The 16,618-nt window shown below is 31.7% G+C and overlaps 3 protein-coding genes across 3 annotated transcripts in view; 1 reads left to right on the top strand and 2 right to left on the bottom strand.

The window, feature by feature from the left end:
- LOC111620926 overlaps positions 1–11,870 on the top strand; it is a gene marked incomplete at its 5' end in the record, with an annotated part of 15,293 nt that extends 3,423 nt beyond the window's left edge. The window contains 3 exons of the mRNA XM_023362953.1: positions 2,162–2,336; positions 10,253–10,555; positions 10,676–11,870. Coding sequence (XP_023218721.1) covers positions 2,162–2,336; positions 10,253–10,555; positions 10,676–10,939 — 742 coding nt within the window. The remainder of the gene's footprint in view (positions 1–2,161; positions 2,337–10,252; positions 10,556–10,675) is intronic.
- A 631-nt stretch (positions 11,871–12,501) lies between these two features.
- LOC111620951 (peroxiredoxin 1-like) lies at positions 12,502–13,867 on the bottom strand. The gene has a single exon (XM_023362976.1). The coding sequence runs from the start codon at positions 13,791–13,793 to the stop codon at positions 13,173–13,175; it is 621 nt and encodes a 206-aa protein (XP_023218744.1). The 5' UTR covers positions 13,794–13,867; the 3' UTR covers positions 12,502–13,172.
- Positions 13,868–15,902: 2,035 nt separating this feature from the next.
- LOC111620938 (peroxiredoxin 1-like) lies at positions 15,903–16,613 on the bottom strand (the record flags this gene model as incomplete). The annotated part of the gene is made up of 1 exon (XM_023362962.1): positions 15,903–16,613. A coding segment is annotated over one exon (378 nt), but the record flags the coding sequence as incomplete, so codon positions are not given.
- Positions 16,614–16,618: the final 5 nt, after the last annotated feature.

Consider the following 16,618-nt stretch of genomic DNA (forward strand, 5'->3'; position numbering starts at 1 on the left):
AACCTTACAATTTAAAATATATGTTAATGTGTTCCAAATGGCAAATTTAAAATGTATTCCATAGAATGTATCAATACATTGAAAAAATTCCTGTATAACATGCGCCATATTGCTGGAAGATTGAGTGAAGATTCATTACAGGAACTAAGTGTTGTTATGTAAAGCAATTCCCATATGAAAAAGACACTACAATCTGAGCACTGTTGAAGTAGGGTATATATCAGCCCATAATACATTGTAACCATTTTCTAAAGTATTTCTAGCAAGTTTGGTAGTGATTCTACAATTTTTGATATCATCTTTTTGATGATCTTGAAAACAGCAAGCCAATTTTCTAGTTGTGGCTCTGATATAAAATATTTTTGCTCCTGTTTGTGTAAACCCCTGACGTCTCCAAAAATCTATCATTATATAATAATCTGCACAGAGAAATCTGTGGTTTTATAGGAAGTACAATACCATCTCTCTTGAAAGTGCATACAATACAATGCATAATGGCCCCCAAATATGGAATGGACAGTTAAGCAAACACCCAACTCTTCTTTTTGTCATCAGATCTCAAAGAAATTGGTGGAAAAAGAGAGCTGTGGACAAGATTATTGGCATACTTGAACTTGGATGTTGTACAACCAGCATTGTGTACTGCTGTAACAACTTGACTCAATTTTTAAGTGAGGGTGACGAGGAGTATAAATATGCCCTTTGGATAAGAGCACATTTATATATCTGGGAGGCTGAAAGGAGTTGGCTGGTATGATGTAAGGGGGTATGTCGTAATGGGGTAAAACACTTTATACTCTATATTTCTCATAATTAACTCAACTAAAACAGCTGAGAGAAGAGAGCCCATAGGGACATCTTGCTTTTGTAAAAAATACTGGCCATTAAATTGGAAGTAGTGTTGAGTGACCAGATGGAGAGCCTCCCAATACCAAGTATTTGTTGGACTAGGCAAGCTTTTTCTAGAAAAAATTATATTGTCTTCTGATTGCATATTAATTAATGCAAGGTGCAGGCAAAAAGTTCCGAGACTGGTCAATAAAAAAATGTCTGATGTACATATTAATTTATTGAGAGTTGTCACCTTCAAAATAAGTTCCTTCTGCAGCTGAACATAGATTCTAAAGCTTCTCCCAGTTTTCAAAACATTTCTGGAACTTTTTTGTGACATAGTTAAGCACTCACTGTGATTCTGTTTGAATGCAAAAAATGTTCTAAAATCATTGTCCTTTTTCAATGATAGAAATAGAAATAAGTCACATGGTGCTAAGTCTGGTGAATAAGGAGGGTGGGATATCACAGCCATTTTATTTTTATCAAGAAACTGTTGAATAGATAACTATGTGTCTGGAGGCATTTGTCATGATGAAATAATCCATTCTGAGCTATCCAAAGATATGGTCTTTTTCATCTGACATTTTCACACAGTAGTCTCAAAGCAAGCATGTAAAAATTTTTATTCATAGTTTGACCTTGTGGAACAAATTCTTGGAGGAGAATAATCCTGCTATCGAAAAAAAACAATGAGCACATTCTTGATCAAACCTCACACCTCGCTTGGTGTGCTTTCTTTGGTCTGGGTGAGCCAGGATTTTTCTACTGAGTTGATTGTTGTTTGTCTCAGGGTCATAACCATAAATTCATGTTTCGTTTCCTGTAATCACTTTTTTTCTGTTTCCATCTTGCCAAGTTTGAAATAAAATTTCACACTTACATGCCATTCCTTAAAAGTATACCTTTTACAAAACAATGAAAATTGCAAATTGACAAGGACACAGATCTAATCTAAATAGCAAGAAACAAAAACTACATAAGATAATGGCATGAAATTTGGTGGGAAGCTAAATAATGATGTCTATTATGCATCCTAGTTCATGCAAGTTCAGTACATGGGTGATTGTAGCACCATGTCACCAATCCTGGAACTTTTTGACTGCATCTTGTATTATTCTCTTTATATTAATTTATTTTGATAAAATGCAAAAATTATAAATAATATGATTTATAACTGTTAATAAACATTTTATTGTTATTCTATATAATCAAAATATATCTAATTTTTCAATAATAATAAAAAATCATTATGTATTTATTAAATATTATGAGTTTTAAAAATTTAATTATTAATTAATTATTCTAATAAAATTTAACTTTTTTATAGAAGAGGTCAAGAAAATAGTCCACAAAATTCTAATAATCATTCTTTATCAAAAGAAAACAATGATATTAATAGAGTTAAGTTTGAAAATATAGAAAATTATGGAGATATAAATTGTATAGAAGATCTTCCACTATCAATTAAATTAGAAGTAAATGATGATGTGGAGAAAGTTGAGGTACGATTTATTATAAATTATGTTATAAAATATTTACATTGTATTATTTTTTTGAAACAAATATAATGAATTATTTCTGAAAATGATAGCATTTTGTAAACATAAAAAGAAGGAACCCTGTATAGATATTAAGAAATGGGCTGTGAGTAACACAAAAAATGAAAGTTTAATCAAATTAGATATACTAGCAGATCTGTAGTGCAATCACACTACTAATATATACAATACATGATATAGTTAGTATTAAATTCTTTTTATGTTGCAGCCTGGATTATATTTGTTACAAGTAAATAATTATAAGGCTATTTTAGAATCATTATATTTTAATAAAACTAAGAATTAATTTAAATTGAAATTGATAATTCTGGATAAAGATTGTAGACCATAATAAAAATAGCATTTTACCTTTTTCAAATATCAGGTGATATCGTGTCTGAAGTGATTTAGGACAGTTTCAAATGCAAGGCATTTGAAATCAACTAATGAAATGATTTCAAATAATCAAATGACATGACATGACATGATATTACTTGATTACAGGTGATATTTCATGTAATTTGAAACTGTCTGAAATATCACTTGATAACATTTCTGTAATAGTTTTTGATCAATTTCAATGATATCAAATGCACTGTTAAACAGTTTTATAGAAATAAGAAATCTTTAATTAATTACGAATAAAATGTTTTTCAAGATATTTTCAAAAACTTCTGAACTTGATATCAAGTGATGTCAATCACATCATATCACTTGACATTAGTTGATGTCAAATGTTGATGTCAAAAATTGAAAGAATATAAAATTTTTTAAGAGATGAGAATAAGCAATATCACTTGATGTCATGTCATTTCTCAACAACTGACATCAAGTCATATCATTTGCCAAAAATAACATAATGTACATTTTGTATTGTGTACTGACAATGTCATATATGAATTTACATACTATTAACATATAATTTCAAATGATAGTTTTACTAGGGGATCTTACATACTGGCAATTTTGTTAAAAGTTGTATGTGGAAGATGGATAAAAAAAATAGGCTATATAGAACATAAAATTTTTATTAATGAATTACTTTAGAAAAATAAATTTTTAAAGGTAAAAATAGTTTTGCACTTTAATGGAACCAAATATACCACTATATAATATTATTCTCCTGAATAGGAATCATTTTCGTCTGAAACAATTATAACATTTAGAAAAGCTTGAAATACACAAAGCAATAGAAAAGCTAAAACCATAAATTATAAGGATGCTGACACTATCTCACATGCCTGAAAATCCTTTTTATTTGTTTTTTATTTTTGAAGTTACCTAAAAAATTTTTTGATATGTAAATGGCTTCAGCCTTGGCCAATGAAATACAAGCCAAACAACAACTTTATTACATTGGGCTACTTTCCTACAATTATATTTAATTAATTTTTAAATAATTTGTCACTACAGGGAGGCATTAGGCAACATCTCTTATTAAATTTAATAATTTTAATTAAATTCATATTTATTAAATAATTTACAATATTCTGGAAGAAAAGAATCATCCCAGAACAGGATTCAAACCTGCAACCACTGCTTACTGTGCAGTGTACAGTACATTCCGTGATGCTCATTCACCAAATACTGTATACTGTATACATTCCTCCACCAAGGCACTCATCTGGCTATCACTTCACCCAGCATAGCATGTACAGGGTGTATCTAAATTGGTGTCCATAAACGTAGAGATGTTCCTGACACCAAAACATTACAAAAAGTTCATATGAACATGAGTCCAAAAATCCTTCATTAGGGATTAATGGTATATGTGAGGCATTTAACAACATAGGCTTACAAAAATTGCTCAAAGTGACTTCCTCCTGCTTCAATGCATCTCCTGAGCTTCCATCTCATGCTTTGCCGTACTCTGTTGAAAATTCCTGTAGTATCCCAAAGCCATTTTGGATCAACTCCTGTACCTAATGTCAGTGTTCTGAGAGAGTGTATAAGTTACTTTAAGAGTAAAAATGCACCAATTAAATTCATGTATATTATTTTATTTTGTGTATGAAAAGGCTTATTTTACATTGCAACTATATTTTCAACAAAACTGTTTGATTTCTCTTCTATATGAAGGCAACCATAATTTCAACTGTTATGAAAATCTTCATTAATTCTTTTATTAAATAAAAAATTATCTCATATGATTAATATCTGATCTGTATTAATATAAAAAATTTTAATTTCATATCACTGATTAACATTTTCCTTTGGCAAATCACCGTTTTTGAATAAACTCCTGATACTAGCTCCAACTTAAAATGGTTTGACTGAGCATGTACAGAATAAAAATTTGAACATTGTAATAGAGGTTAGACTTACTGGTTAGTCAGATGACATCAAAAATCTTTCAAAATTGTAGCAAAATTAATACCATCTATTGGTTAAAAAATGTACTACATGAAAAATGAGTATACAGTACCAAACATCATTGTTAAAGTGCTGAAATATTTGTCTGGTGTATATAGGAAGAAAATCTGTGTAAAAATCCAATATCCACAAATATGTTTTAATTTTCTTATTTCCAAGGATGTATGGTACTACTGGCTAGTCATCACTCATTCCATTAATTACTGTCAAGTTAGACTAACATAGAACTTTATAGATTTTATTTAAAAATAATTCTTATGTTACATATAAGAATAATTTTTGTTATTCTTTGTCATTAATACAGTATAAACAAGATGAAATAAGCCAATATCCAGCACAAAAATTTAAGACAGCTAATGTTTTTACTCTTGTTAAATGGCATCTTCAGGCTAATTGACCACTGCAACTGTTAAAACAAAGGAGATTGCCATACATGCATTGGAAGGGGTGATTTATGAAAGAGAGAGAGGTGGAGAGGATTGTAAGATTACTACTCATAGATCAACTTCCATGCAAAGGGAAGGAATCTACATCACAAAAGTTTATAGCAGCATTTTTTTTGATGGCATTGTATATCTCCAACTATTCCAAATATCTGAGTCATTCCTTATGGGTGGTGCTATGTATGAAGTGTGCATAGTTGAAATGTATGTCAATATCAGAGTTGGAGGCAAAGGTAGCCAATCTGCACATTGGCTACCTTCATGACAGAATTCCAATGCTCTTTGAGGTGGGTGTTTAAAGGATGTGCTGTAGAACCTACATATTCCAAGTGTAATTGGTTCTGTGATCCATAATTGGGATAATATATATGCATGTTATGGATAGTCTGAAGTGATTTAGGACAGTTTCAAATGCAAGGCATTTGAAATCAACTAATGAAATGATTTCAAATAATCAAATGACATGACATGACATGATATTACTTGATTACAGGTGATATTTCATGTAATTTGAAACTGTCTGAAATATCACTTGATAACATTTCTGTAATAGTTTTTGATCAATTTCAATGATATCAAATGCACTGTTAAACAGTTTTATAGAAATAAGAAATCTTTAATTAATTACGAATAAAATGTTTTTCAAGATATTTTCAAAAACTTCTGAACTTGATATCAAGTGATGTCAATCACATCATATCACTTGACATTAGTTGATGTCAAATGTTGATGTCAAAAATTGAAAGAATATAAATTTTTTTAAGAGATGAGAATAAGCAATATCACTTGATGTCATGTCATTTCTCAACAACTGACATCAAGTCATATCATTTGCCAAAAATAACATAATGTACATTTTGTATTGTGTACTGACAATGTCATATATGAATTTACATACTATTAACATATAATTTCAAATGATAGTTTTACTAGGGGATCTTACATACTGGCAATTTTGTTAAAAGTTGTATGTGGAAGATGGATAAAAAAAATAGGCTATATAGAACATAAAATTTTTATTAATGAATTACTTTAGAAAAATAAATTTTTAAAGGTAAAAATAGTTTTGCACTTTAATGGAACCAAATATACCACTATATAATATTATTCTCCTGAATAGGAATCATTTTCGTCTGAAACAATTATAACATTTAGAAAAGCTTGAAATACACAAAGCAATAGAAAAGCTAAAACCATAAATTATAAGGATGCTGACACTATCTCACATGCCTGAAAATCCTTTTTATTTGTTTTTTATTTTTGAAGTTACCTAAAAAATTTTTTGATATGTAAATGGCTTCAGCCTTGGCCAATGAAATACAAGCCAAACAACAACTTTATTACATTGGGCTACTTTCCTACAATTATATTTAATTAATTTTTAAATAATTTGTCACTACAGGGAGGCATTAGGCAACATCTCTTATTAAATTTAATAATTTTAATTAAATTCATATTTATTAAATAATTTACAATATTCTGGAAGAAAAGAATCATCCCAGAACAGGATTCAAACCTGCAACCACTGCTTACTGTGCAGTGTACAGTACATTCCGTGATGCTCATTCACCAAATACTGTATACTGTATACATTCCTCCACCAAGGCACTCATCTGGCTATCACTTCACCCAGCATAGCATGTACAGGGTGTATCTAAATTGGTGTCCATAAACGTAGAGATGTTCCTGACACCAAAACATTACAAAAAGTTCATATGAACATGAGTCCAAAAATCCTTCATTAGGGATTAATGGTATATGTGAGGCATTTAACAACATAGGCTTACAAAAATTGCTCAAAGTGACTTCCTCCTGCTTCAATGCATCTCCTGAGCTTCCATCTCATGCTTTGCCGTACTCTGTTGAAAATTCCTGTAGTATCCCAAAGCCATTTTGGATCAACTCCTGTACCTAATGTCAGTGTTCTGAGAGAGTGTATAAGTTACTTTAAGAGTAAAAATGCACCAATTAAATTCATGTATATTATTTTATTTTGTGTATGAAAAGGCTTATTTTACATTGCAACTATATTTTCAACAAAACTGTTTGATTTCTCTTCTATATGAAGGCAACCATAATTTCAACTGTTATGAAAATCTTCATTAATTCTTTTATTAAATAAAAAATTATCTCATATGATTAATATCTGATCTGTATTAATATAAAAAATTTTAATTTCATATCACTGATTAACATTTTCCTTTGGCAAATCACCGTTTTTGAATAAACTCCTGATACTAGCTCCAACTTAAAATGGTTTGACTGAGCATGTACAGAATAAAAATTTGAACATTGTAATAGAGGTTAGACTTACTGGTTAGTCAGATGACATCATAAATCTTTCAAAATTGTAGCAAAATTAATACCATCTATTGGTTAAAAAATGTACTACATGAAAAATGAGTATACAGTACCAAACATCATTGTTAAAGTGCTGAAATATTTGTCTGGTGTATATAGGAAGAAAATCTGTGTAAAAATCCAATATCCACAAATATGTTTTAATTTTCTTATTTCCAAGGATGTATGGTACTACTGGCTAGTCATCACTCATTCCATTAATTACTGTCAAGTTAGACTAACATAGAACTTTATAGATTTTATTTAAAAATAATTCTTATGTTACATATAAGAATAATTTTTGTTATTCTTTGTCATTAATACAGTATAAACAAGATGAAATAAGCCAATATCCAGCACAAAAATTTAAGACAGCTAATGTTTTTACTCTTGTTAAATGGCATCTTCAGGCTAATTGACCACTGCAACTGTTAAAACAAAGGAGATTGCCATACATGCATTGGAAGGGGTGATTTATGAAAGAGAGAGAGGTGGAGAGGGTTGTAAGATTACTACTCATAGATCAACTTCCATGCAAAGGGAAGGAATCTACATCACAAAAGTTTATAGCAGCATTTTTTTTGATGGCATTGTATATCTCCAACTATTCCAAATATCTGAGTCATTCCTTGTGGGTGGTGCTATGTATGAAGTGTGCATAGTTGAAATGTATGTCAATATCAGAGTTGGAGGCAAAGGTAGCCAATCTGCACATTGGCTACCTTCATGACAGAATTCCAATGCTCTTTGAGGTGGGTGTTTAAAGGATGTGCTGTAGAACCTACATATTCCAAGTGTAATTGGTTCTGTGATCCATAATTGGGATAATATATATGCATGTTATGGATAACCAAAACTAATCACAACTTGAAATATGTAAGTGCTACAGTGTAGCTTAAGTACAGTACCTACCTCAAAGAGTATTTGGAATTCCATCATAACATAACATGGTTAGCTCTGTAAATAAAGATGGCTTCTAGCCATTTTAGATGCTCTAGATGGGGTGTAGTGATGATGGCCTCAGCTTTGTCAAATTCCACTTCAATGTCCAGATCAGATGCATAAGTGGCCAGGGCAGTGGTGTGTCACCCATGTTGAAGGTCCACTTGGTGCTCTGGTATTTAAGGAGCGCTCGGTGGAACCAATATACCAGTATATAAGGCTCTCTTTTTTCATCTGTTGTCCTTAAGTGGGATCGGGAAGTCTGTTATGATCTGGAGAATCTTTTCCATTTCTGAGGATGTCAAAGATCATCGGACATCTCATGTATGCTATCTGCATTTGATGTTTGTTGGTGATCTCCATGTACACCGCTTTAATATACAGGTTAAACGTGATCAGGACCTGTGTTTGATCATCCGGATCAGTGCTGGTCCTTGCATGCACAGTGGATGTGCATTGTGAGCTGTGATGTTGCTAAATTAAACAGTGTGTCAAAGTAGGGTACCCATACTGGTTGCTATTTTCGTAATGTGAGCTAACTTGGTGGCTAGGGCTTGTGAGGTGGATGAATGGGAAAATTCCTCTTAATCAGAGCATTAAATGTTGCAGTCTTGTATGAAAATAGGTTGCATGAACTCAGGTTTGTATGTAGAGGCTGCACATGGTTTGCGGTACTTTGCGGTATACCAACATGTGGATGGTGGATCCTTCAACTTTAATTCCTATATCCAGAAAGTGGACTTCAGTGTTGCTAGATTGCTCAATGCCTACTGTTAAGCCATATGGATTGTCATTAATGGCTTGCACGAAAGCCGACAAGTCTGGTACTGTCTTCCACATGATGAGAATGTCATCTATACTGTATATCTCTTATAGACAGTTTATCTAGTTTATTTTGGGTGCACATGATTTGGGGATCAAATACTCTGGGCCAAATTGCAACTCCTGACATGTATTCCTTCATATTTCTAAGGTGCATCCGTTTACAGCAGTGCAATTTTAGAGACGAGACACAATCTCATCAATAATATATATTAATTTTATCATCATAATATAATATTATAGAATGTTTTTGTGAAAATTAATTTCTGACATTTGTTTTAATTAATATAGTTAACTAAATGTTTACAAATAATTAATTATCTTATAGTAGAAGTTCATTAATCTAGCACCTATAGGACCAGAGTGGTTCCAGTTATTGAACATGCTGAGTTACCATATATTTTTACATTTTCACAAAATTTGATAACTTGTGTGTGATCTGAATGTTGCAGATATTGCTCTCCATTTTGTACCATCACACACTACTATATGCTTCCAATTTGTTTATATACACTGTTTAATCAATTTGAAAATGATACAGAGCAACATGGATTGATGGGAACAACCCTGAGGGCTTCGATAACAGAGTAAAACAAGCTTATTAGCTTAATGGGTTTTTACTGAAAATGGAAGCAACTCTCTCTGGCCTTTCTCTCTCTCTCTTTTAAGTGACTGTAGATTAGAGAAGAGATATCATGTAATACATGTATTTTCCTACTATTTCATTTAATAATAATCGAATTCAGAGTAGAGAAGGGTCAAATTATTGAGTTAAACGAATATGTAAGGTCTATAGATGTTACAAATGTTCTGGAAAATTCTTTTGGAATAAACAGGATGTTGGATTAAAGATGTTTAACTATATTTTTATGTTAAAGAAAGAGAAATTTATAAGTTGGAATTGTACAATTTGTACATACACAAATAACTAGTTTTCTAATAAATGCTTTTGTTTTATAGTGGTTTTGTCCAACAAATCAAACAGTCTTACCCGATTCTGAAAATGCTGCAATATCACAAGATGTTTCAAATATTCAATCAGTTAATAATGAAGTAGAAATGCTATTGGTTAATAATGGACAATCAGATAAGAGAAGAAAGCGAGGAAACTATAGAACATACAGTGCTGAAATTAGAGCCAAAATAGCAAAACATGCAATTGAGAAAGGAAATGCAAGTGCAGTTCGTCATTTTTCTACAATATTAGGGAGACCAGTTAGTGAATCTACAGTTAGATATATAAAAGCATCATATTTAGAGAAGGTAATATTTATTACAGATAATATCATTTATTTTTTGTATTTTTATTTAATTCTTTTAATTATATGTAAAAACTAAAATGTAGTAAATTATTAATACTTTAAATTTATCTTTATTTTTCAGAGGACACTTCAAGGAGATATTACTGATTTGCCACATAAATCACGTGGTAGGCCAACTTTGTTAGGAAATTATGAAAATGAAGTTCGGAACTATTTGCAAGAATTAAGAGCTAATGGAGGCACAATTAACAGTAATATAGTACTTGCTGCAGCTCACGATGTCATTAAAGCTCGCGCTCCCCATTTATTAGCTGAACATGGTGGGAGTATCAATTTATCCCGACATTGGGCAGCTTCTATTTTAGAAAGAATGGGAATTAATTAAATAAACTTTTACCTGAAAACTTAGCATTTTTTCAAATGGAACTCCTACCATCACCGAATATAATTTCAGTTTCTTTCTTTTACGGAATGTCAGAAAATGCATTTCTACTTTTATTTATTTATATTTGTGATTTTTTTGAAGTGCATTATTAAGTTTCTGTGACATTCAGATTACATTATATTATATTGTTTAACTACAAAATTATATGAAGCCGTCCATGTTGGTGATCCACAAAATGAAATTAATGTATATTTGATGAATTTCATTTTGATATTCTGGTCAAGAAGAAAGGAATTAAACATTTCATTTAAAGTCCCAAGTACTACTAAAATTCATACCATGCAATGTTTGTGCCTGGTAGTTACAATGGGATTACAAAATGTTTCTTTTGAGTTACACAATATTTCTCAAAAGTAAAATATTTCCAAAAATAATAATTTATATTTAATAATCAGGTTGTGATTATACAAAATATTACCTCATTTCATGAGCTTTGTAGATATATTTATTTATTTTTCAGGTAAAAAACTAATGTTGTGCTTCCAAAAACAGATATCAACTGATCTATGTACCATTTTCTCAGGAATGGCGGGACCAATGTTAATGTCCTACCTGACTCTGTGCCATTTTTATCAATTGAAAATATCAATTTGAAACTTTATTAAACTGTAAGTATATATAAACAATAAGTATGAAAGAAATGTCAAAAAGAGAAGTAAGTTTTAACAAAAATTAATATAATAAACAAACTGTCGTCCCATTTTGAAAACAAGGGAGAGTTAAAGTAAATTAGTTTTTGGAATTTAACGTCTATATACATATATATAAAATACAAATTAAGTATATTTCATAATTTATAATGTGAATTGTTTGGAGTGAATAGGAATTGATGTAATGATGTATATGGATGAAATAAGTATTATTATTAAAGTATGAGTGTTGTGTTCAACACATTTTTAAAATTATGTTTATATAAATTAATTGCACATATATGAGTGATTTCAATTTTTTTTTGACATAGAATAACTTTTTTAAAAAATGCATAAAAATAATTGAAGAAACACAAAAGTCTTCATTTTTTTGTCCATGTCACATCTTGGAAATAAGTCTTACCGCTGAGTTAACTTATATCTTAAGCTCTTGTATGCCTCAATATGTAAAATTGAAAAGACTCGGACTCACCAAGACTTTTCAATTTTACTTGTCTCGATACTCAATCTAAAACTCAGAGTCCGTATTCAAAGTTTGTGTATTTCTACAGCATTAAGTAGAAATCGTCGACCGCTGAAGCGTTATTAATAAAAATGTAAGGAAACAAAGGTAATTAGTTAAGATAACCGAAGCTGTCCTTTATCTTTACTGATTTGTAAAGATTAAATACAACTAGCTTAGTTTTGTTGCCAAATCTACAATACTGACGTTTTGCTTTCGCTACAGAATTTTCGACAAAAAGTACGGGAGTTATTAAGCTTGAAAGAGGGAGAACAAAATGATGCCCCACGTACACTAACACTTAGCTATACATTCAGAAAAAAATCCGAATACTTTTGTACATCTCCACGTTTCAGTCTCCCGAGTTCAAAAAATTTAAAAATCCTGGGAGGTCATTTTTTGATCCAATGCGGCCAGATAGCCGAGCGGTCAAGGTGACAGCTTACCGCTCTGGGGACACGGGATCGCATCTGGAAGGATCGAAAAATCATGAATTTTTCGGGGGTGGTCTGTCCGGATATGTCGGACCCCGTCCCTCACCACCTGGCCGCCCCATTATGGGCTTGCTAAAAGAGGCCCTCTTAGTGCATACAGGACGGAAAGAGTGTAAATAAGAAATATATCCATTGAGTTCAGTCAACTCCATAATGCAGGTGGTGCGGTGAGGAATGGGACACAGCACTCTAATGATCGTCCATAAAAAATTCTTGGAAAGTTGCTCGCGTGGATTCGATCCCCGATATTGCAGAGCAATACGCTGACCCTTTAACCATCCCGACAATCCCGTCGTATCGTTTCGAATGAAATGATATCAATGTGAGCAGTCTTTCATTTAATAAGATTTATTTGTGTATTACGTAAAAAAATTTTAGATGTCAAAATACGTTTACATGACAAATTTTGTTATATGTTTATATAATAATATGAAAATGATTCCATATGTAACTTCTTCAGTGAATAAATCAATTTTAAATTATTTTCTCGAAACCAAAAATTATAGTAAAGTGATCATTTCCGAAATTTACATTTTCTTTTGTTGAGAATTGCCTTCATCTCCCGGTTCCCAATCAACAGGACACAACTCGCCATGTTTATCGTTATGTTGAAATGCCTGGACCAGTCTCAATGTTTCGTCTACCGATCTTCCGATAGCAGTGTCATTGGTGGTGGAATGTTTCACTTTGCCTTTATTATCGATAATGAACAGACTTCTCGATGCGACTCCTTCGTCCTCGTTCAACACCTTAAAGGCTCTAGAGATCTCAAAACTTCTATCGGCCAACAGCGGAAAGCATATTCTTCCCAATCCACCTTTCTCCTTTTCGGTGTTTATCCAGGCTCGATGACAGAAACGATTATCGGTGGAACAGGCCAATACTTCGCAATTGAATTGCCTGAATTCTCGTATTCTTTCGCTGAAGGCCATTAATTCTGTTGAACAAACGCACGAAAAGTCCAAAGGATAGAAAATAAGAACCAGATATTTTCCTCTGTAATCAGATAATTTGATTTCCTTAAATTCTTCGTTAATTACGGCAATTCCCGAAAACTCTGGAGCCTGCTGGTTGGGTAGAAGATACTTGATTCTATTCGAGCAATCGTCTTCGGCAATGTTAGTTTGAAATTTTGATTTTCTATTCATCTTAACTTATTAAATGTTTTAGCGAAACTAATTTATTGTTAATTCAGAACAATGATACTGTAAAACAATTACAATCGTAAACTTTATTAAAAACAATCAAAATGAAGACCAGTAAATGAAATCTTATTTTAAATTTAATTAATATAGAAATTTAATTTATCCCGACATTGGGCAGCTTCTATTTTAGAAAGAATGGGAATTAATTAAATAAACTTTTACCTGAAAACTTAGCATTTTTTCAAATGGAACTCCTACCATCACCGAATATAATTTCAGTTTCTTTCTTTTACGGAATGTCAGAAAATGCATTTCTACTTTTATTTATTTATATTTGTGATTTTTTTGAAGTGCATTATTAAGTTTCTGTGACATTCAGATTACATTATATTATATTGTTTAACTACAAAATTATATGAAGCCGTCCATGTTGGTGATCCACAAAATGAAATTAATGTATATTTGATGAATTTCATTTTGATATTCTGGTCAAGAAGAAAGGAATTAAACATTTCATTTAAAGTCCCAAGTACTACTAAAATTCATACCATGCAATGTTTGTGCCTGGTAGTTACAATGGGATTACAAAATGTTTCTTTTGAGTTACACAATATTTCTCAAAAGTAAAATATTTCCAAAAATAATAATTTATATTTAATAATCAGGTTGTGATTATACAAAATATTACCTCATTTCATGAGCTTTGTAGATATATTTATTTATTTTTCAGGTAAAAAACTAATGTTGTGCTTCCAAAAACAGATATCAACTGATCTATGTACCATTTTCTCAGGAATGGCGGGACCAATGTTAATGTCCTACCTGACTCTGTGCCATTTTTATCAATTGAAAATATCAATTTGAAACTTTATTAAACTGTAAGTATATATAAACAATAAGTATGAAAGAAATGTCAAAAAGAGAAGTAAGTTTTAACAAAAATTAATATAATAAACAAACTGTCGTCCCATTTTGAAAACAAGGGAGAGTTAAAGTAAATTAGTTTTTGGAATTTAACGTCAATATACATATATATAAAATACAAATTAAGTATATTTCATAATTTATAATGTGAATTGTTTGGAGTGAATAGGAATTGATGTAATGATGTATATGGATGAAATAAGTATTATTATTAAAGTATGAGTGTTGTGTTCAACACATTTTTAAAATTATGTTTATATAAATTAATTGCACATATATGAGTGATTTCAATTTTTTTTTGACATAGAATAACTTTTTTAAAAAATGCATAAAAATAATTGAAGAAACACAAAAGTCTTCATTTTTTTGTCCATGTCACATCTTGGAAATAAGTCTTACGGTGGAGTGAACCTTATATCTTAAGCTCTTGTATGCCTCAATATGTAAAATTGAAAAGACTCGGACTCACCAAGACTTTTCAATTTTACTTGTCTCGATACTCAATCTAAAACTCAGAGTCCGTATTCAAAGTTTGTGTATTTCTACAGCATTAAGTAGAAATCGTCGACCGCTGAAGCGTTATTAATAAAAATGTAAGGAAACAAAGGTAATTAGTTAAGATAACCGAAGCTGTCCTTTATCTTTACTGATTTGTAAAGATTAAATACAACTAGCTTAGTTTTGTTGCCAAGTCTACAATACTGACGTTTTGCTTTCGCTACAGAATTTTCGACAAAAAGTACGGGAGTTATTAAGCTTGAAAGAGGGATAACAAAATGATGCCCCCACATACACTAACACTTAGCTATACATTCAGAAAAAAATCCGAATACTTTTGTACATCTCCACGTTTCAGTCTCCCGAGTTCAAAAAATTTAAAAATCCTGGGAGGTCATTTTTTGATCCAATGCGGCCAGATAGCCGAGCGGTCAAGGTGACAGCTTACCGCTCTGGGGACACGGGATCGCATCTGGAAGGATCGAAAAATCATGAATTTTTCGGGGGTGGTCTGTCCGGATATGTCGGACCCCGTCCCTCACCACCTGGCCGCCCCATTATGGGCTTGCTAAAAGAGGCCCTCTTAGTGCATACAGGACGGAAAGAGTGTAAATAAGAAATATATCCATTGAGTTCAGTCAACTCCATAATGCAGGTGGTGCGGTGAGGGATGGGACACAGCACTCTAATGATCGTCCATAAAAAATTCTTGGAAAGTTGCTCGCGTGGATTCGATCCCCGATATTGCAGAGCAATACGCTGACCCTTTAACCATCCCGACAATCCCGTCGTATCGTTTCGAATGAAATGATATCAATGTGAGCAGTCTTTCATTTAATAAGATTTATTTGTGTATTACGTAAAAAAATTTTAGATGTCAAAATACGTTTACATGACAAATTTTGTTATATGTTTATATAATAATATGAAAATGATTCCATATGTAACTTCTTCAGTGAATAAATCAATTTTAAATTATTTTCTCGAAACCAAAAATTATAGTAAAGTGATCATTTCCGAAATTTACATTTTCTTTTGTTGAGAACTGCCTTCATCTCCCGGTTCCCAATCAACAGGACACAACTCGCCATATTTATCGTTATGTTGAAATGCCTGGACCATTCTCAATGTTTCGTCTACCGATCTTCCGATAGCAGTGTCATTGGTGGTGGAATGTTTCACTTTGCCTTTATTATCGATAATGAACAGACTTCTCGATGCGACTCCTTCGTCCTCGTTCAACACCTTAAAGGCTCTAGAGATCTCAAAACTTCTATCGGCCAACAGCGGAAAGCATATTCTTCCCAATCCACCTTTCTCCTTTTCGGTGTTTATCCAGGCTCGATGACAGAAACGATTATCGGTGGAACAGGCCAATACTTCGCAATTGAATTGCCTGAATTCGC

Source organism: Centruroides sculpturatus, unplaced genomic scaffold (assembly GCF_000671375.1).
Source record: "Centruroides sculpturatus isolate CEXI.00-Female unplaced genomic scaffold, Cexi_2.0 scaffold252, whole genome shotgun sequence".
Taxonomy (NCBI): domain Eukaryota; kingdom Metazoa; phylum Arthropoda; class Arachnida; order Scorpiones; family Buthidae; genus Centruroides; species Centruroides sculpturatus.

What these genes read in the sequence shown, in the direction of transcription:
- LOC111620951 (XM_023362976.1), bottom strand. Translation starts at nt 13,793, where the DNA reads ATGAATAGAAAATCAAAATTTCAAACTAACATTGCCGAAGACGATTGC.